Raw genomic sequence first — 26292 nt, 5'->3', positions numbered from 1 at the left:
TACCAGCAGTCTCTGCTATTTTTTTAAAAAAATCATACTCCTTAGGTTGTTGATCATTTTTCCTTATTCTTAGAATCTATGCTTTGAGCAAGAAGGAATTGTTCAGTGCAGGTTTCAGAGAACCCAAATAATCAGTAGAGCTAAATGTATGGGTGATTTAATTTCCAGCCGCTATCTTCATTTCATGGGGGGAAGTCACAAAATGGAGATCATATACTTATATATATATGACATATAAGAACATTTTATTATATGTATAATGCTTTGTAAGAACATCCCTTCCTGCTCCAAAAATTCTGAAACATTTATTTCCGTGACAAAATGCTGAGGTTATCAGGACATAAGGAATTTCTCTAGAAACAAGAACAAAACTATTAGAAAGCGTTGGTAGCTAACTCAGTGGATTGACCCTGATATTCTCTCCTTTCTGTGCCATCTATTTCTCTTTCCATTTAGCTCAGTGGGAAAAGTGCCAATAGTGGTAATGAGGCCATTAGCCAAACCATCTTCTGGATCTTGAATATTTTTCTCCTTTTAGTAAGTGTCTGCTACGGTTCACAGGAAAATGAGTCTCTGAACAATCCACAAAAGCAGTACCAATTCTCTCATTTCCAAAATGCCTCTTCAATATATTAGCAACGGGGCAGCCAGAATAACACTTTTTAGGACTGCAAAAATAGGCAGACGTGAATTCACACTGCCATTTGGGGGGAAAGGTTTTGCATACTCATCCCAGGTGTTTGCTTTTGACTTCATAAAAATTGTTCTAGGAATAGAAATACACAATTATACAAAAAATGTGAAACAAATTACTGTAGAATTGCAATGGCATTCACTCGTGAGGCTTCCCATTTTTAGAAACAAAGCACTAGGTTTGTTCTCACTGTTCTAGAGACAAAACAGTTTTGTTCAGGATAACATATTATGACTTTCTTAATCTAGCTCCCTCAATTTCAAGGCCTGCTCAGTTGACCACAATAATCTCCAACCTCTTTTCCAAATGCTTACCTTGATCCATGATGATGAGGAAGATCCCACTGGTTGAATACACAGTTCGCAAAGCAGAACAACAGAGGCATGAGAAGACTGCATTTGTATTTATGAATTGAGGTAGTGGCGGGCAGGGTTGCCAGATCACAGCTTGGCTCTGCGGCCAAACTCAAGTCAAAATACGGCCAAATTCGGCCAAATTATTTTCTCTCACGGCCAAATTTTCCAGCCAATTTTTTTAATGCAATATAACATGAGGATATATTGTTTTTTGTTTTTTTTAACTGTTTTTAAATAATCAAATCATAAAAAATAGTCTTTATTCGACAACGTGACGTGATGTCATGGGAATTTCTGCGTTTCTTTACTCACATCCAGGCTAGGCAGCTCACTTCAAATAACCGCTACTACCATTTGGAAAGCTCAGGGCCAAATGCAGCGATCCTGAGGAGTGGGGAGCTAGGGCATGAGATGTTTACATCCAGGTGAACATCCGCTTATATTAAGCAGTGCTGTTCACAGTCAGAAGGCTTCGGCCTTTGTATCGCGTTGTTTTTCAGAGGTTTTCAGATGATCTGACAGTCATTTTCATGAGAATATATTGTATTGAAAACCAGTATTTGGCCAAAACTTCGATTTCACGGCCAAGCAACTTTCATACGGCCAAATTTCCGGCCAAATATATGATTTTTTCACGACCAAACAGCTATACGGCCAGATTTCTTGAATTTGGCTGGAAAAACAGCCAGATGGCAACCCTGGTGGCGGGATTCAATTTTTTTTTTTACTACCGGTTCTGTGGGCGTGGTTTGGTGGGTGTGGCATGGTTTGATTGGCGTGGCTTGGTGGGCATGGCAGGGGAAGGATATTGTGAAATCTCCATTCTCTCCTCACATCTGGGGGAAGGTTACTGCAAAATCCCCATTCCCTCCCCACCCCACTAACCTGCTTTCCAGCTCTGATCTCCTATGCAGGGCAACAAAAGAAGACCCAGCCGATCAGCTGAGACTCAGGAGACGGAGAATAGATGGGGGCAGCGCCAGTCAGGGATGGTATTTGCTGGTTCTCCAAACTACTCAAAATTTCCACTACCGGTCCTCCAGAACTGGTTAGAACCTGCTGAATACCACCTCTGGTTGAGGCGCATTAGAAAAACACAGGAAACATTTTCTAGAAACCTTGCCCTGATTCTCACAATCAAGAACTCTGTAGAAAACTGGACAGGGCTGTGCCCATAGCTCTGAAGAATGGCCTCCAGCCAGGATAAACACAGGCTAACCTTTCAGTTCTGTTCTCAGACACCACATTTTGGGAACGTGGCAAACCTAAGCTCCACTTAGATTTTATGCATCCCCAGCCCACGTTTTCTGCTGCTCAATGGCCATATCAGCTTCTTTCTTGCATGAGGTTTGAATTTTATCCGCACCTGATCGTATCTGAGTAACGTCTTTTCATAGGCCAGTGAACAGTTGCAGTTCTTTTTCCAGCTGTCCAGCAGCAAAATCCAACTGTATTTTAGTACCATCAGCTTAACCTTCCTTAGCTTCTGAGTCTAAAGCTCTGTGGAATAATGAGGATCCTGTCCAGTGACAGCTTTGGGTAGTTAACTTTTTAGAACAGTTGTTCTTTTAAATTAGATCGATTTGCTCAGTTGCATTTATCCCTCCCCTCTTTGCAACTGGCTATTCTCCAGACTATTTTCGTTTCTTTTGCAAAAACTACTGTTGCAGGGGAAAATCTACAGGAGTCCTTGAGTTACAACTGTAATTGAGCCTGGCAATTATGCTAGTAAGTTCTGATGTTCATAAAGCAGTCATAAACCTAGAGACCGGACCTGATTTTATGACCTTTTTGGCGGCAGTTGTTAAGCAACTGCTATGATCTTAAAGCAAGCCCCATCATCATTAACTGAAGGCAGTGGTTGTTAAGCAAACACAGCAGTTGTTAAGTGAACCCATTGTTCACCACGAGGCAGTTTTGCCAGAAGCTGGCAGTAAATACTAGTTTCCGGGAAAACCATAGTAAATTGCAATCATGTGATTTCAGGGCACCACAAACGGCCTTAAATGTGGGCTAATTGCCGACCAATCCAAAATGCAGTCACATGACTATGGGGGGAAACATTGAGACATTGAAGTTGGGTCATAAAACCCTTTGGGGGGGTTCATTGCAACTTTGAATGGTCACTGGGCGTTCAGTCATAAGTCAAGGATATGCAAGTTTAACATCTACATCCACCAACCCTTCAAGTGGGCAAGGTCAAGAAACAGACCTGCAGCAGGGATTTCAGAAATGGGACTTTATTGCCCTAGGGCATATTAAGAGATCTTGGAAGCATATTCAAAATCTTCACTGACTCTATTTTTTAAGGAGAATGAACTCAAGGGGGGAGGGGACTGTTTTGAGTCACTTTCTCATGTTTCCTATTTTCCCTGCTCTGAGCAGGGGTGGGCTTCAAAAAATTTAGCAACCAGTTCTCTGCCCGGTTGCTGGGTAGGCGTGGTCATGGTGGGCGTGGCCTAGTCCACCTCCTGCACTACAGTGGGCGGGGGGGCAGAATTTTCACCCTCTCCGGGTTCTGGAGGCTTTCCTTGAACCTCCAGGAGGCCCATTTCCCCCCCACTCCCTGGGCTCCGGGGGCTCTGGGAGGCCCATTTTTCGCCCTCCCCAAGCCTCCGCATGGGCCCTGCACTTACCTGGGATGCAAAACAGGCCACATAGAGACTTCTGGGAAGGGCGGGGTGGGCGGGGCCAGACAGTCATCTCACTACCAGTTTGGCGAACCAGATGTAAAATTAACATCCGGTTCGCCCGAACCAGTAGCAGCCTACTCCTGGCTCTGAGTAACTATTTTTTCTCTGCCACTCCCTTCTCAAGGCCAGAGTTAAATCCCTCTACCCTACAGAACCCCCGAGTTCGCATAACATTAGAGTAATAATGAAGAGATAGTTACAAGAACATACTTTAAACCTGGAAAAAATGAAAACATTAACAAGAAACTTAGACTGGCTCTGCCTTAATCCTTCCTAAGATATGAGAGGGAAGGGAAAACACAAACTACATCAATAAATATACAGTAGTTCCTCTCAAAATGTGTGAAATTGGTTTCCTGGTCCGGCCTACCTTGAAGAGTTGACTGCGACAAAGTGTCTGTTTTTAAGGTATTGAAGATCCTGGTTTTTTATTTTGGAAAATGTTCCTCCAGATTACGTTGTTTAACAGATAGCTACATCTTTTTGGTCAAGAACATTTTCAGGAGACCTCTGTTGAGACGGTGAGGTAGGGCAAAATTACAGGTTCCAGTATCAGAAAGGACCTCCTAATAATTTCAACCAGGCAGCAATTGCTCGGCCATTGCCCTCAATTATCCCTGTCTGTGAAATTCTTGGCTGTTCCAGAAGGACACATTTCATATTGCATTTTGCAGTAACACAGTTACTGCAAAATTCTTTTTTTTTTTTGGTTAAATAATAGTTCCTTTCAATGTACAGTACCATATATGTGCATCTTCCTATATTTACTGTTATGAGCTCATATGCTAGAAAGTCAGGATGGATATCTTCTTCAGCTCTCAAATTCTTTTAAAAGTAGGTCTGCTGTTTCTTTATCAAATAACAATTTTTCAACCTCCTATATTCTAGGCATTATTGTGAATCTGCTAGCTGAAGAAGAGGTTTTTGCCTGTTTGGCTGCATTAAATTTCCTGGATATGATATAGCCTAACTTGACAAGATCTTACCTCCAGCAGTTCACTTGTTTTATAAACAGTAAAATCTTTTTTTTACTTAGCAAAATGTTATCTGCAGGGGTTCCAAAGAATACTTAATCAGTGATCCATCATAGCTGAATTATTTTCCTTCTCTTTCTTTCTTCCCCCACACAAATATATATATGCTGCATTCAATTTACAGATAAAAAAAGCAAAGAATATATGTTCTGAAAGCAAAATATATGTGTAAGAGTTGTAGTTATTGGTGACAAGAGATGCATTCCATACTGGCTAAGCGTAAATTCAGATTCTGAACTTTCATTAAAAGAAGAGCAAGCATTTAGCCTTTGTAGAAGCTCAGTGTAACCCAAAATGCACTCTGTGTCACCTGCCAATTTTACAAGAAAAGGTTATTTCTGCTTTTTGCCATTTTTAAGCAACAATCAACAGGATTTTTTTTAATCTTCCCTGGTGAGACATGATTGTCGCCTGGTAAAAACCAATTCAGAAACTGAGCTTTTGTTATCGCTGTGATTGGGCAGTAATGTACCTACTACCCCCACCACCCGCAAAAAATGGTATGATCAGAGACAGGAGTTGGTTACTAATGCAACATCTTTTCCTTAAATGCAATTTATCTGAGTTGCTAGGCATTCTTTAAAACATTGCTCTCTTATCATTGCAACTATATGGCATTGCACCTATATGCGGTAATTGGGAGGTGATGGGTTATACCAGTCCAACATAGTAGCCCCATTGTATTATGACTGCGGTGGTGGGCACTTTAACTGGTGTTGATTAGGACTGATCTGTTGGGCTTTTAAAAATGGAACTAGGAGAAGGGGTTGAATTGTAATAGCTGAGTAATTTGGACTGTGTATTTACTTAGGACTGAGTTAAGCAAAATTGCAAATTTTCTATTCTCTTACTTTCTGGATGGTCTTCTCTCTCTCTTTTTTTTTTAAAGTGAGCTTTGGTGTTGAAGCAATTTGGCATAATGGCTCAATGACTTGTCTTCAAAAGTGCTATTAAAAATGGTATGAACTGTTTGCAATTTTATTGTACGCATGTTGGGTATTGACAATAAATGTTTGATTGATACTGATTGACAGTGGAAGCAATTATCCTGAGAAGTGGTGGGCTTCCCTTCATTTGCTGTGTTTAAAGGGAAGACAACATCTTATTGGGGAGTTCTTCAATCTGGATTCTTGCATTGAGCAGAAGGTTCACCTAAATGGCTCCTTCCAACTCTACAGTGCCATAATTCTAGAGTACTTTGTCTCTTGTGTTTGACCTAGAGAGGAAAACCTGAATAATAGCATTAATTCTATTTTTATCCCTAGCTCTCCAAGGTGGCGCTCAAAGTGGTTCCTAATTTCTTGATCTCCCTACCTCGATTCATTGTAAGTCATTCTGTCCATTCTGACCAATATCAAGCACTGCTGTTAGAACTTGAACACTTTCCTGGATTTCAATTCTTAAGGATTTCAGGCATAAGTAGAAAACTACAGTCAGGATCTTGGATCCTAAGGTTTACCTTTTGCAAAAGAAGGGATAGAATTAATATAACCAAATACTTAAGCTCTATAAATCTGGAATGGCTGTACAATCCGCTCCGTCACTAGCACACTAGAACTGGGCCATGATACAATCAAGACTTTTTGCTGTGGTTTTCGTATTAGGTTAACTAATGAAAACTGTGGCTGATTAATCATGCAAAAGTCAACTGAGCTTCAGACTCCACCGAAACACATTTCTTTCTACTTGTCCCCAATGCAAAAAGACATCTGACGTAGACTCCATTGTTTCTTATTGGAAATAATTACAAATCTTTCCAAAAAGAATAGAGCTCTCAAAGGTTGACACTACTTTGGCTCTCAAGGGTTGACCCTACTTTGTATGCCAAAGATCCCCAGGCTCATGCCCAGAAATCTCCAGATAAGACTGGCAAATCTAAAACCTTGGAGAGTTCCTGCCAGTCAGTATAGAGCCAGTTTGGTCTAATGGTTAAGGCAGGGGTCTCCAAACTTGGCACTTTTAAGACTTGTGGACTTCAACTCCCAGAATTCCTCAGACAGATATGGGAGTTGAAGTGCACAAGTATTAAAGTTGCCAAGTTTGGAGACCTTTGGGTTAAGGCAACAAGCTGGAAAGCAAGAGTTCATGAGTTTGTGTCCTGCCTTAGCCATAACAGCCAGCAGGGAGACTTTGGGGCAGTCATTGTCACTTAACCCAACTCACCTCACAGGTTTGTTGCTGTTGTTGTTGGAAAAATAGGCAAAGGACATGTTGGACATGCTCATTGTCTTGAGTTATTTGTAAAAACAATAAGGGCAGGAAACAAATAAATAAATAAATAGGCAACATTAAGCGAAATGGACAAGAGTCCGGTTCAGTCTAAGGCAACTTCATTTTCGAATCTAGAACATTGGATATTCTAGAACATAGGAAGCCTATAATAAAAATGGTATAGCTAGATATCCAATTGTACACATACAGGAAAATGGGTCAGTGTGTTGTAATGATACACATGTGTGACATAATTTACTATCACACCATAAGTTGCAGTTTTGCCCATGATTTTAGGGGGGGAAATTCTGCAGTCCCCAACAGATCTGGGAATTTTGGCAGTTGTAGAATTAACATGTCTAGCGATCTCCAGGCTGGGGGAAGCTGATGGATAATTTGCAAACAGCTGCCGAGATATGAGATCCACATTTCTTAGATATACAGAAACTGCAACATTGTGGAATATTTCTTTCAAAATGTAGATTAAAAAATAAATAGATAAAAATAAATGTAGACAAATAAATTCATTATATCTCCGATCACTCAGCTTGCTGCATCTGGTCCACAAAATCCTTCAAAATTCTCATAAAATTGGCACATCACTCTATTCAACACAGTAGCAAGTGATGTCTTTCACTCCTCCTCTCCCCTCTTATTTTACCTTTAATTGACTAGGTTCAAAGCTTCAGGCTCATCTGAATGGCATTTTTCTTGCTTCCAGTTAAGCCCCCTTCCTACTTCAATTCTCGGGCAACTGCAGGAGTGAGTTTGGGTGAGGAAGAACCCTATGTTGTACCTGCTCCTTGATTTCCTCCAGTCCCAGAGTGGCAATACTGCCCGAAGGCTTCTTTAGGGCAGGTTTGGGGCGCCGTAGGCCATGGGCCACCTTGTCATGAATCACCTGGAGCACAGCAAAAGACAGGAGAACAGTAGGGCTTTTGTCTTCTGAGATGGCTGTATTGCAGGAAATAACTGGAACCCTTGATGATTTTCAATGTTTTTTTTAATGTTGTAAGCCTGGGGTAGTCAACCTTTTTATACCTACCACCCACTTTTGTATCTCTGTTAGTAGTAAAATTTTCTAACCGCCCACCGGTTCCACAGTAATGGCGATTTATAAAGTACCAGACAAAACCCCTACTGTTCATCATGAAAGCTGGAACGCCCACTAGTGGGTGGTAGGGACCAGGTTGACTACCTCTGTTGTAAGCCTTCCAAAGTCATTGGAAATGAGATGGGTCAGCAAATATAAAATAAAACAAATAAAATAATGAAATAATACAATAAACAAATACATTCCTTTCCCTAGTTTTCTATTGCCCATCAAGCTCACCATGTTGGCCACTGAGGCCAAATGCCCAAAGTTGCAAAGCAGTGGTACAGAACTTTGGAAGGCTACAGGCTGCGTTCTGGTAGGGAGTGTGCAGGAGGACCCGTAACAAAAGGGATCTCTATTTTTAAAATGTAAGACTCTATCACTGATTTATTAATTGATTGATTGATTGTTCAGGCATGTAGACCACTGCAATCAGAGCTGCCAATTGGTAAAATTACTACCCATCACTTAGTAATTTATCCACTGTAAAGGTACAATTTATGGGTCAATTTTGAAAGCCTTTGGGGTCCTTCATCAAAGGGTTGGGGCTTCTAATTGTATTCTCCACTGTTTAGCTGGCAATCTGAAGACATGAATAGTGGGAAATATCGCCAGCAAGCCTCTTTTGTTTGAAGAGTGGAAAAATACCCTTCCTCTATTTTTTATTGAATATATTTTAAGGTTCACTGAATGTTGCTTTATACTGTTGCATCTATTTTATAGCTGCTTTAATTACAAACCTCTTTGTGTTGCTTCAGTCAAAGAAATGGTAGATAGACATAGTAAGTCATAAATACAGTACGTTATGCACATACATTTCAATGCATAAATAGCGTGTTCATCCACTATATTACACTATGCTTTGTTTAACTGTATTTTAATAAATAAACTACTGTTGTCTGGGTTCATGTAACACAGAAAATCAAATCCAAACACACAGTTTGGTCCTCTGGATGGTATGGAGCCCTGTTTAGTGGTCTTCAGGACCTCCTTTGAACACGACTGCAGAAAATCAAAGTCATTGTTTCCTGTCTCTTTGCAATAAGAAATATACAAAAACTTTCCCAAGTCCAGAAAACCAAAATCCCGACCTTGTCCATTTTGGGACCTGTATAAATGTCCCCACTTATCTGCCACCCAAAATCCACATAGTGCAGATTATGGTTATCAATATAGTTGAACTTCAGCTTTGATCATCCCACCTACTGGTCCTGCCAATTGGAGCTATCCAGAATTACACTTAATGGATGCCAGGTTCCCCAGCCTTTGGCTCTAGGGAGAGGTATTTATTTCACAGTTGGGGGGGGGAGGATGTGTCAGTCAGCATAACTCTCAAACAGATGTCCCAAAGGTGCTTTTTCAAGAGGCAATTGGACTTTTTGGTTGTATAGCTTCTTATCCAAGAAGCTTCTTCAGCTCTCGGATGCTTCTTGGATGAGAAGTGAAAGTCTTCAAAGTAAAAAACCCAGAAAGTCCAATTACCTCATGAAAAAGCACCTTTGGGACCACCATGACCTGGACTGAGAATCTCCATAGATGAACAGATGAGGATTCACCATTTAGTGACAGAAATGGATTTAGTACGGGGCAGGAAAAATTTGGCTTTCCGGCCTTTTCAGTGCGGCCACTTTCTCCTTCCAGCCCAGCCTATTCTGCTTCTGAGTGGGTTCTTAACCAGTGGCGGGATTCAATTTTTTTTACTACCGGTTCTGTGGGCATGGCTTGGTGGGTGTGGCAGGGGAAGAGGATACTGTAAAATCTCCAGTCAGAGGTGGGATTTGCCGGTTCTCCAAACTACTCAAAATTTCTGCTACTGTTTCTCCAGAACTGCTCAGAACCTGCTGAATACCACCACTGGTTCTTACCTCACAGATGTAGTCCAAGATTTCCAAGATGGTTAAGACACTGGCCCCAATGAAGAGGCCCATCTGGCCTCCAATGTCCCCTAGTGGACAAAGAAGAGGACAAAGATTGGCATCTTGAAAGTAAACGTTAGGAATATAAGTCACCTAACAGGTATTTGGGTTAGAAATATATAAACCAGGATAAACATTTTAAAACTGTATCTTTACGAAAATGCAAAACTGTAATTAGGTGTGGTTTCTCAAACGGCCATAAGATGGAGCCAGAAACCTGGGTTGTTTAGCCTTAGTCTCAGAAGAGAGTGTATCTCTGTTTCCTTCTGTTGGAAAGTATTGCCATTCTTCCATTTTTCCTAATTGACTGATATTTCTGGATTTAATGTAAGTCTGATCCTGAACTTTTTTTAACACTGGACTTTGTTACTGAATTATCCCTGGATTGAAAAACTGACTGATTTACCTGTGAATGACTTTGGACTGCCTATTTTGAACTTTGCTTAAACCTTTCTGGAAGTAAAACCCTACATTTACTGTACAGTGTATCTGTATCTGTATGCTGTGTGTGTATTATTCAAACACTATTCTCTATATGTCTCCCTGTATGCGCACATTCTCCTAACGGGGAATTACCTCAACAGTAACCAGCCAGGAGTCGAGAATACAGGTAGTCCTCAATTTATGACTGCAATTGGGCCCAACACTTCTGTTGCTAAGTGAGACATTTATTAAGTGGGTTTTGTCCCATTTTAGAACCTTTATTGACACCGTTGTTAAGTGAATCACTGCAGTTGTTATGTTAGCAGCATGGGTGTTAAGTGAATCTCGCTTCCCCATTGACTTTGCTTGTCAGAAGGTCGCATGTCCCCAGATCACTGTCATAAATATGAGTTAGCTGACAGGCACCTGAATTTTGATCATGTGACCAGCGGGAGGCTACAACGGTTGTGTAAGTGTAAAAAATAAGACACTTTTTTCAGTATTGTTGTAACTTTGAATGGTCACTAAATGAACTGCTTTAAGTCAAGGACTACCCATATCGATAGCTGGGAAGGCCTGGGTGATGATGGCGTTTGAAGGCCGGATGGCAAGCATGGCTCTGATTTCCCTGGGATGATCACCTCCTTCTCTTTGGAAGCACTCCAGAAGATGAAGGAGGGAGAGGTGCTCATGCTTCTATGGGCCAGCCATAATTCTTGAATAGGTGATGCCTTGTGGAGAATTCTGGAAGCCTGATCTAGGGCCCTTTTCTCTTTCACTGTGGAGGCTTTCTAAAGCAGGGGTCCCCAAACTTGGCAACTTTAAGTCTGGTGGACTTCAACTCCCAGAATTCTCCAGGCAGCTATGCTGGCTGGAGAATTCTGGGAGTTGAAGGCCACCAGTGTAAAAGTTGCCAAGTTTGGGGACCTCTGTTCTAAAAGAAAGAATGCTCAAAGGAGGTGACACCACTTATGGAGACTGGATGGCTTTCCTGCAGTTCTTAGCTCAAGAACAGCAAGAACCACTAAAGTGCCAAAAATTGCTAGAAGACCCAACATGGGTCTGGTAGCAGTCCTCAGCCAAAGCCATCTTGAGTCAAAGCCAGGCTGGCTTGCTCGCTCACCCTTTTTCATCCGCTCACACAATCCTTGCCCCTTCAGCACTTGCTTTGCTTCCAGGGTTGAAGTCCTCACGCTGGGGGAATTGGCAAAGAAGAAGGTGTGTAGGCTCACTCACCCAGAAGCCCCGCCAGATTGTATGCCTTCTTCTGTTCAATCGCCTCATAATTCAGTGCCTCAAAGAAGATATCCAGCACCAAAAAGTTTTCCCTTAGGACAATGGGAACAATGGAAACAGGAGAGAGAGAAGATTTACAAACAGAGTTTTTCCATATATCCCTCCGTAGAGACCCTCCAGGCCTTTTCTGCTGTAGTTTTGTGCCACCACCACAATCTAGGAGGTTTGCCCACTGACTTGAGCTACTCTCTGAATTCTTCGGCTGCTCCTCAGCAACGTGATACTCACCGGATATAGGTCTCATTGCGGTTGTATTTGCGAGCAAGGTACCGGGCTGAGCCCTTGTTGGGAATGCGTACCATGGAAATCTCCTTGCCGTAGCGGGTCAAATTACATGGCATGGGACAGATACAGCGTTCCTGGAAATCTTCAACGGCTGTATCTAGGAATGAAAAGGCATGCATGGGCTGGATGGATCTGCTTTAGAATGACATATCATGAAGAAAAGGAAATTGCTATCTCCAAGGCTATGCCACATGGGCTAGATCACTGGCGGGCATCCCCAGGGCTTCAAGTCATATACATTTTTCAGGCATTTTTGACTACAGCCCACAAATGTACCCAAGTCAAGTTATCCTCAGTGGTTGCTCAACAGATCTCGGGTACCCAGTTTGTGAATGGGGGACAGAGCACTCAAGAAGACCGATTCCCATGAGCTTTATACCCTAGCTATCTTGTACTCTGGCCATTCTGCCAAAAAAGTATTTGATTTTACTCTGCCTGTGAGTCTCATGAGACAAACATGGGAAGCAGAAGGTTGGGTGTACTCATTTAAGTTGAGACGGGAGAGAGGGTAGCTCTGGTCATAACTGCAGATGTATGGATGTTTTTATTTTGTAAACTGCCAAGGGTCACAATTTTGCAGTAGTGTACTATAACCAGCTAACAAATAAATAACATCTCCACCCACTATGTCCATACCCACCACAAGCATAGTAGTTTCCTCTCATTGCAAGGGACGGGGGGAACACAACAAAATTGCCTGCTCTTACGCTAAATCCCTTTCAGAATGGCTACTGATCAACATTCCCACACGGCAGTCTTAGGATAGTTTGCAGAATTTTCAGCATTTGTAGTTTCAGCTCAGCCATATCACACCTGCACATTTTCATCAGGCTGGAAGCTATTTTCTTTCTCCTCTATCAAGCTCAATAAATCCAAGCTTGAAAATTGGGATTTCAGCAACCCTGAACATTTTGTTTATCATATAAACAATTCCTGTTTTTTTAAAAAAAATGAAGTATAAATGGGTGGAGGCACTACTCATTAAAAACACTATGTACCGGTGGGTCTCAACCTGTGGTCCGTGGACCCCTGGGGGATCTGCAGTGTCATCCCAGGGGATCTGCAAATGCTTGAAGAAATGCTATGATTTAAATCTTGAGCTAAGTCTTGGAGGGTCCATGGCCACAAGAAGTATTGAAAGGAGGTCCATGGTGAAGAAAAGACTGAGAACCTCTGCTATATACCAAAAGTGCATTAGGTAAACAAAAGAAAGAAATTTATAACCCAAAGTTCATGGACAATGTGAATATCCATTCTTTCACACATTTTCCATTCATAGAGCAATATACTTGCCATCATTTATTGTTATCACCTCCTCCTTTTCTCTCTAAGGAGAGTATGTCTTAGGCATTACTATAACTCGGCAGGATGTAACTAACAAGTGGATTACAAAGCTAGAAGGCTATGACTTATACAAAATTAATAGATCTGAAAAAAGGGGAGGAGGCAATATATGTGAGGAACTACATTCATCTGTATCAATCCATGAATTTCAGCCTAAGGGTTCAGCAATAACATCTGGCTGAGAATACAAAGGAGAAGAATTTATGGTTGCAATTGTCAAGTCAGAAAAAAAAAATCTGAACAAAGCCCTCCTTGGACCAGATGACAGAACTTTTAGGGAGATCTGTAATAATAATAGAAGATCTGCTATTTTTTCAGGTCTGAAGGAAAATAAGCTCAGCTAAGGATGCAAAATCCCCCAAATTCCCCAGTAGTTCTACTGACTGCCTCATTTTTTAGGAAGTTGAAGACCAGGAGAACAGTTCTTCCAGGTCTGTTCCTAAACAATAGTAAAGAACTGGTTGAAGAACCGGAAATAGTGAGACCATGGATGGAAATGACCACAGTCTTGTGTTTCAAGAATCACTCTTACCCCAAAAGGAAGTATATTATACACACACGTTATATTTGACTTCAAGACAGCTTGCTTCAGAGAGCTTAGAGGTATACTAGATGAGGTCCCATGGACAAAAGTCCTCAAGTCAAAGGAACTTTTAAGTTGGGAATGTAAAAATAAAAAATGCTAGGGGCACAATCACACACCACTTAGATGAGAGGGAAAAGTGGGGAGATAATAGCTTAGGAAACCACAATGGATACGCAGGGGTTTTTTTTGACTGAGCTATTGAAAAGAATTTGTGTAGGAAATCGAAATTGGGTGAAGTTACAAAGGAGGCATGCTATCAAGTAGCTAATACTTGCAGAAGCTAGAAATGCTTATGGGTAAAAGAATTGCAAGTTTGCAAGGAAAGCCACAACAAGGGCTTTTTAGTCATGTCAACCATAACAGGGAGAAAAGGGAAAGGGTGGGTTCATCCTGCTAAGAGAGGATGGTAGGATGGTTACAGGTGAAAAGCAAAGGGCAGAGCTTCTCAGTTTTTTCTTTGCTTCAGTCTCCCCGTTCCCTAAAGGGGAACAGCAGTATGTTCCAATGGACCAAAACAGAAGAACTGAGAAAAGCAGTAAGATGGTTAGGGACTGTCTAGCTACTAGGGATGAGTTTTATTCCCCAGGACCAGATCAAGTATATTCAAGAAGCTCAAAGACGAAGATGTTACTTGGGAACCTCTTTCTGTGATCTTTAGGAAATCGTGGAGGATGGGCAATATGCCAGAGGACTAAAGTAGGATAAACGTTGTTCCGTCTTTCCAAAAGGGGAAGGAAAGAGGACTTGAGGAACTACAGGGTGGTCGCCTTGATAATGACAGCAGGCAAAACTCAAGAACAGATTATTAAACAGTCTGTTTGTCAGCATTTAGAAATCAATGCAGCACATGGCAGGAGCCAGCATGGGTTTATCAAGACCAAGTCACCACGACTTAATTTGATCTCTGTCTTTTGGTAGAGAGGCCTGTATACACTAATGACTCCATTCAGTTGGGAGAAAGGAGGAGTTCATAGATGAAACAAAGTTCAAAGGTCTGTCTGATACTTTAGATGAAAGAGAAGATACAAGAAGATCTTAAATAGGCTTGAGCATTAGAGCTGAAGTAAATAGGATGAAATTTAACAGCGGGAAATACAATGTTTCGGGTTCTGCATCTCAGGCTGAAAAATGTAAGGCATGATTTCTGGAAGATAGGGCAGGAAACATTACAAGGACAAAATTTAGTTGGATAACAGGGGGTGGGGGAAATTCTTAATACAGGAACTGTTCAAAATGGTTTGAACGTCTTTCCTTGGAAGGAGTTGCACCCTTCTTCGTTGCAGTTGTTTAAGATGGATAGCCATCTATTGGGGATGCTGCAGTAGTAGATTCCTGCAATGGGCTGAGGTTTGGACAACCTCCAGTCCTTATATTTTATCATACTATTCTTCTTTTTCTCTCATATACACCAAATCATCTATCTCCTTTTCTCCCCATTCTTCCTGTCTCTTGCTACGCACATGCCTTCCGAAAAGGAACAGGGCTTTAGTTGGCCAATCAAGAGTTTCTGTGGGCTGGAATCTACCTTAAGAACCAATCAACTACTCCCACAAAAGTAACTAAAACTTTACCTAACTACAGTGGTGGGATTCACATTTGTTTACTTCCGGTTCTGTGGGCATGGCTTGGTGGGCATGGCTTGGTGGGCATGGCTTGGTGGGCATGGCTTGGTGGGCATGGCAGGGGAAGGATTCTGCAAAATCCCATTCCCTCCCCACCCCACTAACCTGATTCCCAGTGCCGTTCTCCTGTGCAGGGCAACAAAAGAAAACCCAGCCTATCCGCTGGGACTCAGGAGGCAGGGAATAGATTGGGGCAGGGCCAGTCAGAGGTGGTATTTGCTGGTTCAAACTACTCGAAATTTCCGCTACCGGTTCTCTAGAACTGGTCAGAACCTGCTGGATGCTACCTCTGCCTAACTGTGACTGTTGTCCAGATGGTCTTACTAGCCCCTTCATGGTTTGTTAAGATACCGTCATAAAGTACCTACCTAGAATGTGGTCAGCACATTCAATGTAGACATTGGGTGAACAGATGGTCTCATTTCCTGAAAGAGAAGAACCTGGGTAGTAGTTAACCAGAGATGTCTCCTTTACCCAAATCTCCTGCTATTCCTGGAGTTGGGATAGAGAGAAGGTGTCTAATAATTTTGCTACGTGGATGTAGATGAATATGTCTTTTGTTCTGCTGCCTTGGTATAAATGCATCTGTTGACTAGAAGCCAAAGGAAGACAATATAAAGTAACTTTCTCCTCTGCACATATTGGACTTACCATCACCACTAAATTGTCAGCCTAACAATTGACTTGTTAGGGATGGCTGATGGCTGTTGTTGTTCAGCACATATACAAGACACCAAGTTGGGAAAAGTTAGCCTCATATCATAGTTAAACAATGCTCTGGGCTAAATAATATTATTTAGGGCAGCATCCTGACGGATAACTCAGTCTATGGAGTTCAAAGACACTGCGATTTCTGTGCATGTCAATAGCACTGCACTCTCTGGACTCAGAAAGATGGATTGGGGAGAGTACACATTTCCAGAGGTGATCCAGAGTATTATAGCATTTGGTGAGAAGGATTGCACTCTAGCCCTTTGCTGACAATGAGAGATCCTATAGCTAATGAAAGAAGTAAAGGTGGTTTAAGAATCACTGAAGGATGGCACACATGGAACTATTTTCAGGCTTACACACCCCAGGGTATGAGATAGTACAGTTTCCCACTTAGAATGCCCAAATTCTAGACTGTAATCATTATGGAGAAAAAAAATATACACACCTGTCCAACCAGGTTGGACTCAGGGAAAAACTCTAAGCTGAAATTAGTTGATCCATAGTGGCTACGGCCTTGGAGAAAGGTGGGTGCCGGCAGCTGGATCAAGTTTTATTTTTTTCCCCTGCCAGACAGGATATGCAATGTAGCATGAGGAGAGGGAAAGTGCAAAGCCAACTCCTCTAATCTTCTCCCTTCCGAAGGATGTATCTTGGGGTAATGGGGAGTGTGATTCAACACAGTCAGAGAGTACCTAGATGAACAAGACTAGTATACAAATGCTCTCTATCTATGTTGATTCCTATACCTTTAAGGTCAGCATGACAATCAAATACAGGTAGTCCTCAATTTATGACCACAATTGAACCCCAAATTTCTGTTGTTAAGGAAGACATTTGTTAAGTGAGGCTTGCCTTTCTTGCCATAGTTGTTAAGGGAATCACTGCAGCCGATAAGTTAGTAACCCGGTGGTTAAATGAATCTGGCTTCCCTATTGACTTTGCTTGTCAGAAGGTCACAAAAAATGACCACATCACCTTGGGACACCTCAGTGGTCATAGGTATGAAGCAGTTGCCAAGCCTCTGAACTTTGATCACATGATTATGGGGATGCTGCTATGGGCATAAATCGCTTTTTCCAGTGCCGTTGCGACTTTGAACGGTCACTAAATGAACTGTTGTAAGTCGAGGACTGCCTGTATTTATCAACTCAAAGACTTTTTGAAGCCGGAAACAAACGGAGGGAAAAGTTTCACCAGCTTTGTGTCTGAGTATCAGCTTGTGACATTCAAAGTGCTGGAACAGATGTGAGGAGCAGATGTGAGCAAAGCCAAGGCTGGCCCCACAAGCTCATGGCAAATCAGTTTCTGGAGCAGATTCTCCAGGCAACCGAGGGGCCTGGAGCCTGTGAGGCAGGCCGAGAAGGCCTCCCCTTACCTGGCATATGCACCATACGACACTGGCAGTTCTGAAGCACCGCTTCTTTCTCACACTGCAGCCTGCAAGCAGCAATGCTGTAGCTCTCGTAGCCAGGCAGGATCTGTTCCTCCTTCAGGCTGGCCTGGCAGCTACCCCAAGGCTGGGGCAGGTAGGTCAGCTGCAGGAGAAGGGGAGCAAGCTAAACACCAAGAAAAAGCGGCACTCGTCCAGTGAGGTTGTTACCTGAAAAGCCTCTCCATGTTACATGCATGTGTGCAATCCAATATTCACCCCCCCTTCTCCTTAATTAAAAACAATCCCCAAACAGGATGCAACCGATTAAAAATATACAATTAGCAATGTGTTTAAATAAATTAAAAAATAAATAAAAGGAAGTCTACCAAACCATTTAAAAAAAACTTTAAAAGGTGGACAATACTAGGCCAGGAAGCATCATAGCACCATTTTTTTTTAAAAAAAGTAGAAGATGAACAAGTATAACTGAGGCTGGTGCTGGAAGAAGTGGCACATCGACAAATGAACAGGAAAGGAATTCCAGAACTGGATAGTTGTTCCAAAAATGCTCTCCATTGGGTCACAAATCTAGGAATATATTTTCTTGTTGAAATCCTTTTTCGAGGCCAGACTTCTTCTACAGTAGCCAGCAACCTCTGTTGTAAATAACATATACCTATTTTTCTCCACTCTAAACCTGAAGTATTAACCATGAATTTCATTCTTAAGGTTTGAAGGTTTTACAGTTCCCTCTGATTTTATGGGATTCTTTAACATCTCGGGTTCATGTATTTGTTTTTCTAAATTATTACACACTATAGCAGTTAAGAATCCGTACCAAGGAAATCTTTACTTTAAAACACAGTCATTATTATAGCTTCCACATCCTGCAGGATTAGGGTTTGGGTAACATTGAGTGTAAGAGACATAGGCAGCATCTTCTAATATTAATTAGACATTAGATTTAAATCCATCTTTCCTCCAAGAACTTAAGGCAGAGTACTTTGTCTTCCAATTTTATTCTCCCAACAGCAAGGTTGGATTTAGAAATAGTGACTGGTCCAAATTCCCTCAAAGAGCTCCTGTGGATGAAGACTAAAATGGTACAGGACCAGAACTCCACGATCAGAATCTAATGATGAAATGATACGATGAGAAGTGACCAATCAAACTGATTCCAACAGAGTTTGACAGAATGCAGTCTGTCAAATGAAACTTTAGTGTACAAATTTGGGCTTCTCTTTTGCTCTGAATATTTTCTTTAATGCCAATATTTTCTTCAACATTTTCTTAAGGGAAAATGAACCACCCATCCATATACACCAATTTACTGATATGTTTGAGTATTTTTAAAGTGACCCTTGCCTTATGCTGAAATTCAGAGAAAGCCAGATGGCATTAATGGCATTTAATCTGAAAATGTGTGGCAGTGGGGTGTAGTAGGAGCAGAGATATCAAATTGTCCCTATCCGATGCAATTAAGATAATAATGCTTAATAAAAGGATATTTCTTGGAATGACTTTTGAGTCATATGATTTTAAAACCTACACAGCTTTCTCTAATTATAGGAACTGTATTTATCTTCTCAGGTTTTTCCTTGGACTCAAATAATGACATATTTTGCAATCAACTCCAGAATCTTAAATAATATTGCCCCTTTTTTCCTTTTGCGGAAAGTATTTATACCTCAGAATTACATTTTTGCTTTTCATTTTAATTCTCATGGTTTCTTCAAAGGATCTTGGGAATTGTTGTCCTGTGAAATATTGGATACTTTTTAAGAAGTTCCTATCCCATAGAACTACAACTGCCACAGTTCCCTGGAAATGTGGAATATCCATTAAACCAATTTCAGTAGCGCACAAATATTGACACATTGTATCAGAGGCTAGACAAGGAAAACAAAAATGGCCACCTTAAAAAATTGGCAGGTATTTTGGTGCCTTCTTTCAAATTGCATTAGAGATGGAAAACTGCATAATTTACTGAATAACCTGAAAATATGTTCTGCTACTGTCTTTTTTTGGCTGTCAGCTAATAAGAGTTATTGCTTTATTTAACTCCTTTGCAAGCCAAGAGCCTGATTAAGATATCCAGGCTTGACTCACAGTATGATCTCCTCTGGAGAATTCACAGCAGTAGTCTACACCCGGCACCTGCTTCTGGTTGAGGACTGGAACTGAGTGGGAGAGATATCTCTGTTCAGTGAGACTCCGATTATGCTTTTTATTGACAACCAGACAACCCATTCACTATTAGATCATCATGTCAGAGATATTTCCTTATCTAAAAAGAAACAGAATGACCACAGCTGGCCAAAGAGCAGTGGAAACAGGAGTGACCTCTAACTTCCTGCCAGTTTCCACATTGAGTTTCCTTGTGTGAAGCTGGGAGAGAGCATCAGAAATCTCCCTCCCTTCTCTTTTCCTGTCATTCAGTCATTTCCTTCCTTCCTTCCTTCCTTCCTTCCTTCCCCTCCCTCCCTCCCTCCCTCCCTCAAGTGGCTGCTGACAATGAGAGTTTTAGTAGTATATAGAGCCTTCCTCTCCTTCAGCTAATCTTACTAATCAATGATGAGTCCTATGAAGTCCTATGATCTCTGTTATGATGATATTCTGTTAGCCTTTCGTAAGGCCCTAAAAACCTGGCTATGATCTGGGGTGCTGAATATGTTAAGGGCCCCGTTTCCTGGCTATATTATGGTTAAGGAGCTCAGCTGCTATGCATAGTTATTTTAGATGCGTTTAGTGTTTTTATTATTTTAAAATGTTTTAGTATTTTTAATTGTAATATTTTTAAAATTGTAATCTGCCTGGAGTAATTGACTAAGAAAATTGAATAAATGAACAAATAAATAAATTCTAGATCACATCCTTTGAGAAGGGTTTCATCAAGAATGTTATAGTCCAAACAGGTTTGATTTTTTTTATAGTTCATAACTGACTAAAGGGATGAACATCATTTGAGAAACGTGATGCTGCATTACAGATTTCTCCAGTTTAATAACTTCCAGATGTGCAACAATACAATTTCCAAATCTCCCAGTCAGTTTGGAATTGAAACAACAATATTGGGGAAAGGACCTGCTTGTGAAAAACTAATTTTTCCTCCCCCCCTCCCCCCTCCTTCCCTCCCATCCATCCATCCATCCATCCATCCATCCATCCATCCATCCATCCATCCATCCATCATTTGAATTAGTTGGCTTCCAATCTCCCCTTGACAATTCTGGTGTCTTATAAAATTCTAAACCATAATACAAATGACAAAACCACAGCATGTACAGTACATTAGCAGTCAAACTAAAAACCAATCTGCCACAGATGAACAAGAAACTCAAATATCAATCTGACCCCATGCCAGGGAACACATCCAAGTATTTGAGGCTTGGCAAAAAGCCAGCAGGGTCAGGGCCAATATAATCTTGGGGGAAAAGATGTTCTGGATGGTGTATTATAATAGCAAAAACATGTTTTCTGGGCTTCTGTTCACTCTGTCAACTATTGTCTATCTGGTATCATGACCCAGTCAATGGCATCCCTCCTTCTTACTCCCACCACTCTTAGCTTCTTCCAAACAATGCCCCGATTCGCTCTTTGTCAAGCTAGAGGAACTTCTACTTTCTGGCTCTCACCCGCTGCTCCTGGCAGGAAACGAAGGTCTGAAAACCAGGGGAGACTCCAAATCCCAACTGATGAATGTAGGGTGGCTCATCCTGGCTGTGGATCTGCACCCGAATTCCAGCTTCAAACGAAGTCTCATCTGGAACAAGAAGTGCCAAGGGTTAGGATTTCTTTCGACAGGGCTAGACATCAGTGGAATACGCCCATTCATCTGACTACAAGGATGATGTATTCATACTCCTCATTGTAGGCACATTTCTCAATTTTATTTTATTTTTTGCCCTTATGACTGTGTTTGTTTCCTGCCCTGTCAAGGGGATTCGTTAGTTACTAAATAATAAAAGCAGTCAAAAATATGTATAGATTATTAATGGCTATATATTACAATTTTTAAAAAGGTCACAGATATGCTGCCAGGATCTCTAGAATTGATACATTACTTTTTTATGAGTCTGACGTGGTGGTATATCCACCATAATTAACCTCTGTATTATATCCAACCAAACCCAATGTTGGAAAGGAGTTGCCAGCTCTGCTTTCCGAGCCACCCTCCATCCTCCCAGTCACACGGCCTGGATTGCATTTATTATTAAGGGATCAGAAATTATTCTAAAAGCTGTCATTTGCACAAAAGATGGAGTGATAACCAAACTATCTGTATATATTTTGTATTTTTGATATTCAGGTACTGAACAGGGCATGCAGCAGCTTTCCTAACTTTGGGAACTTGGATCTTCAACACCCAAACAGTGGCGGGATTTAATTTTTTTTATTACAGGTTCTGTGGGCGTGGCTTGGTGGGCGTGGCAGGGGAAGGAGACTGTAAAATCTCCAGTCAGAGGTGGGATTTGCAGGTTCTCCGAACTACTCAAAATTTCCGCTATTGGTTCTCCAGAACTGGTCAGAACCTGCTGAATACCACCTCTGCTCCCAACACATCTGGGGGAGAACAGAAACCTGATACAGAATTTTTTATTATTACACGTAACACATTTGGGACTCTTAGTTAGTTTCACCTGAAGACAGACAGTAATTCAATCAATATTTCTGTGCTTTTGGGATTGAATGTAATATTTTACATGCACCTTTTCTTTTTACGACCCTTTAATTCCTTTATTCAGTGTAGAGAAGGCAACTGAATGGAGCTGAGCATTTACTGGTGGGATGCCCTTCCTTACGCCTAAGCTGAGTTTGTAGCGGATATTTTCTCTTTGCATCCAGATAGAGAAATATCTGCCGCTGCCTAGGATTGAACTCTCAACCTTCCAAGTGAGAGGTGAGTATCTTCATCTTTAGGCCACTGTGCTGCTTAATATCTGTCATGCATAAAAGGAATAAAATAGAAAGTCAGGACAGGATAGCCCTCTGGACTAATACTAATAACGTAAGGACTCCAGAATCATCTCTCTTCCTAATATCATGCAAGCTCTTACTGGTTTCTCTCCAGATGGGCAGGTATTCCTCCTGTTGGATATCCAACATGATCTCCAGCCCGTTCCCCATCCCACTCTGGCGAGTCATCCGTGCTTTGTTTCGGTCACCATTGAATGTGTAGCATTTTCCATAGCGGGTGTAGACCTGTGGAGAAAGGATAGATCAAAGAGGTCCAATATTCTGAGGATGCCAACAATATGGCAGATATCAGTATGGCTACAAGGAGATTTCCCTTCATCTGTGGTTATGGTAATTCAAATCTATTCTTCACTGTTTACTCCCCTCCACCCGCTTCCTTTGCTTCCTAAAAAGCAGAGGCGGGGGGAAACATCTGGAGAGCTTCAGTCCTGCCTGACAAAGTTTATTTCTTGGCTACTTTCATCACATCAGGGGACAATTCACTCTAGCATAAAAGAGAGATAGATATAACAATCCAGAGAGGAATGAAATTATATAGCCACACCAGAAACAAAGAACACTACAGTCTTTACAAAGTCAAAGGGCACATTTATTGTGCACTTCTCAAGAGCACCTAGCTGGTCACTGAAAAACAAACATAGAACTATAAAAGATTTTGATGTGATCCAGTGGATTTGTAATTTTATAATGTACAATACTGCATTGCAGTGATCTGGTTTTTCTAAGACTAGGGTTGGAAAAGGGGAGAGAAATGGTGCTGGAAATCAAAGACTATAGCAATCTCCAGAATTCAATAGCAAGTTTGAAAGGGATACTAATCAGAGAGGAACCAACATGAAATCCAAAATCCTCAAGGAGTGACGTTGGCTGCTTTTGTATCTTGGGCTCTCAAGAAGTTCAACAAACAAATTAGAGAAACCATTCTAAATTTTGTAAGCCATGCGGAGTGTTAGGAATGTAAGTCACCTAACAGTTATTTGGGTTGGAAATATATAAACCAGGAAATATATAAACCAGAATAGACATTTTAATACTGTATCTTTAAGAAAATGCAAAAACTGTAATTGGGTGTGGTTTCTCAAATGGCCATAAGATGGAGCCAGAAACCTGGGTTGTTTCGTCTCAGAAGAGAGTGTGAATGAGTCTCTGTTTCCTTCTGTTGGAGAGTATTGCCGTTCCTCCTAATTGACTGTTATTCTTGGATTTGATGTAAGTCTGTTACTGAACTGTTTTTGATACTGGACTTTGTTATTGGATTATCCCTGGACTGAAAACTGACTGATTTAACCGTGAATGACTTGGACTGTGTTTGAACTTTGCTTAAACGTTTATTGGAAGTAAAAACCTACATTTACTGTACAGTGTATCTGTGTGCTGTGTGTGTATTATTCAGCATTACAGTCACTACGTCTCCCTGAATGCGCTCATTCTCCTAACAGGGAATTACCTAAAACACAGAGTCACCTACATGTGAGATGGACGACTATTGAAACTTTTTTAATAAATAAAAACTCCATCTTTTGACACTCATCAGATACTATCAGGGTATTAATACTAATCAATTCCCTTTTCTCTTGGTTACGTACAGTCTGATATTCCAGATTTCTGAGTTCTGGAATCAATCAGAAATATTTTAGGATTTTTTTCCCCTGTAGAATCAAGATACACACAATACTTTAATCCCAGTAGGTGAAGCCATGGTAGTTTTTGTCAAAACCAACGGGTGGCTTATTAACAGAGATAATAGGTATAATAGAAGTGCTGTTCAGACACTAGAGAGAAAAGAATATCAATTGCCAAGAAAACCACTGAAATAGAAGCTTGGTTTCTATTTCATTTTTTTTTTCCAAGTCATAGTGCTAAGCTGTGTCCTAAAATTCATAGCATCTTAATCCCCAGGACTGTGGGTCATATTCCAGAATGAAAAATAGCAGGAGCCTATGATGAAAGAGTAGTTTACTAACTTTACTTGCAATCTTCTAAAACAAGTAAAGGTTTACTGGCCAGCTCTTTATAAGGCAGGAAGGCAGAGATTTCAGGGGACTTAGAAAGGGAGGCTAATAAAAAAATCAGATAGTGGGGCACAGAATAAAAAAGAGAAAGTAAGAGCAGATAACCTGTACACATAAAATAAAAGGCAGAGGTTGGTAGCCCTTGCTCTGTAAATAAGTCCAGAGAAGTTCATGGATGTGATTCTGAAAAGGAAAGATTTACATTCCATGCTATCTATTCATGCAGTGTTACTGATAAATTAAATTTTAACTGTTTATAATCAGCAGTTCTTCTGAATAAGAAGTAGAAGTTTCATCCCGTGATCTCATAACTGTGCCATTATGCTAAAAGAAGACGTTTAAGAAAGGAGGGAATCTCATTTTAAGAATGATCATTTCGGTTTGATGGCCACTAGGCTCTGAATTATATTTATTACCAAAATAAACCTCATGATGCTTCTGATCGAATAAATGGGTTACGGGGGCAAATAGCCTTCCAAATTTTTTGTACTCCCAGTTCAACCTTCACATCTTTTCCTCCTCTCCTGTTCCTTGAGAATGCCCACTTTCCTTGCTGTGAACATCCATCTGTCCACATGAGCCTCATTCACAACCAAAGTTCATGAATGGCAACACAACACATTCACTGGGCACTGCCCTCTTGGTCTAACATCAGAGACACAGCAGCAGGATCATCAGAATGTTCTACCCGTTGACACGACTTCTGGACAGAAGAAATGTCCACTCACATACAAGGCTTCCTTGTGATTGAACCATTGTCTGCCAATTTATTGAGAATCTCAGTCCCATGAATGTGTGAATTGGCTTGTCCAGGACAGATATCCATTCCAGCAGCAAACGAACAGTCTCTTTTCCTAATAGCGATATAAATTGTTCTGCTATTTTTTCACTCTCCCTGTCAATAATAGTTCATAAGCACCCACTTACAGTAGGGAATTTGGTACACTCTACATTTTTGGATCATGGTACTCATCAGTCCCAGCAACAAACAAATGGAGTCCACAAGAACATGGCCAAAACTTCTGAAGGTTCCAAGAACATGGCCTGATTCCTGGATAGATTGTGCTTTTCCAATAACTTTGCTGTAGGACACTTTAATATAAAGACCCTCCACTTACTAAGGAATATGCAGCAAGTTTTCTAATACTCAAAAGATTCTGAGACATGTTCTAAGCAACACTCCTCCAAGTGTCCCACTTACCTCAAACCAACTACAATATCATGTAGGGCTAAGGGCTAGGTGGCTCAGTGCAGCAAATACCCTCATTGCGAAAACTTCAAGTTTATTCCTAGTGACACGGTTCTTCCGCAGCTCAACTGCAGAGACTTGGAGCCAATTGTCAATACTGATCAATGAGAACCACAATGACGTGGATCACAAGTTAAGTGTTGTATTGGACAATGGAAGGAATGAAAATGAAAATCAGGTGTACAAATGGCCAAATCTTCTAGAAATTAATTAATCTGTCCCCTTATCCTTCTTCTTTTAGGGCATTCTTGCTATTTCTAGATAACATCATTACAATCAAATAACTAACTTTCCACTCCAGTGCAACATCTAACAAAGATAAGGATCACCGTACTGGTTTTTACATGGAAACTGAGCTAAGTAAATCCATATTTTCATTTGTTCCCCTTTCTTATGGCATATATACATTTCA

The 26292-nt window shown here is 41.0% G+C and overlaps 1 protein-coding gene across 5 annotated transcripts in view; it reads right to left on the bottom strand.

The window, feature by feature from the left end:
• The window catches only part of ASIC4 (acid sensing ion channel subunit family member 4), a 268273-nt gene that overhangs the window by 8129 nt on the left and 233852 nt on the right, over positions 1-26292 (bottom strand). For all 5 annotated transcript variants that reach the window (XM_087920613.1, XM_087920617.1, XM_026707963.2 and 2 more), the window contains 8 exons: positions 22700-22844; positions 21278-21405; positions 17646-17805; positions 15925-15981; positions 11948-12101; positions 11660-11751; positions 9950-10029; positions 7785-7889 (listed from right to left, as the gene is read on the bottom strand). In XM_087920613.1, the coding sequence (XP_087776739.1) occupies positions 7785-7889; positions 9950-10029; positions 11660-11751; positions 11948-12101; positions 15925-15981; positions 17646-17805; positions 21278-21405; positions 22700-22844 (921 nt within the window). The remainder of the gene's footprint in view (positions 1-7784; positions 7890-9949; positions 10030-11659; positions 11752-11947; positions 12102-15924; positions 15982-17645; positions 17806-21277; positions 21406-22699; positions 22845-26292) is intronic.

The sequence above is a fragment of the Pseudonaja textilis genome, chromosome 1 (assembly GCF_049901715.1).
Source record: "Pseudonaja textilis isolate UNSWEBS1 chromosome 1, rPseTex1.2, whole genome shotgun sequence".
NCBI classification, from domain to species: domain Eukaryota; kingdom Metazoa; phylum Chordata; class Lepidosauria; order Squamata; family Elapidae; genus Pseudonaja; species Pseudonaja textilis.
The sequence above is the reverse complement of the archived record's forward strand: the minus strand, read 5'-3'. Positions and strand labels throughout refer to the sequence as shown.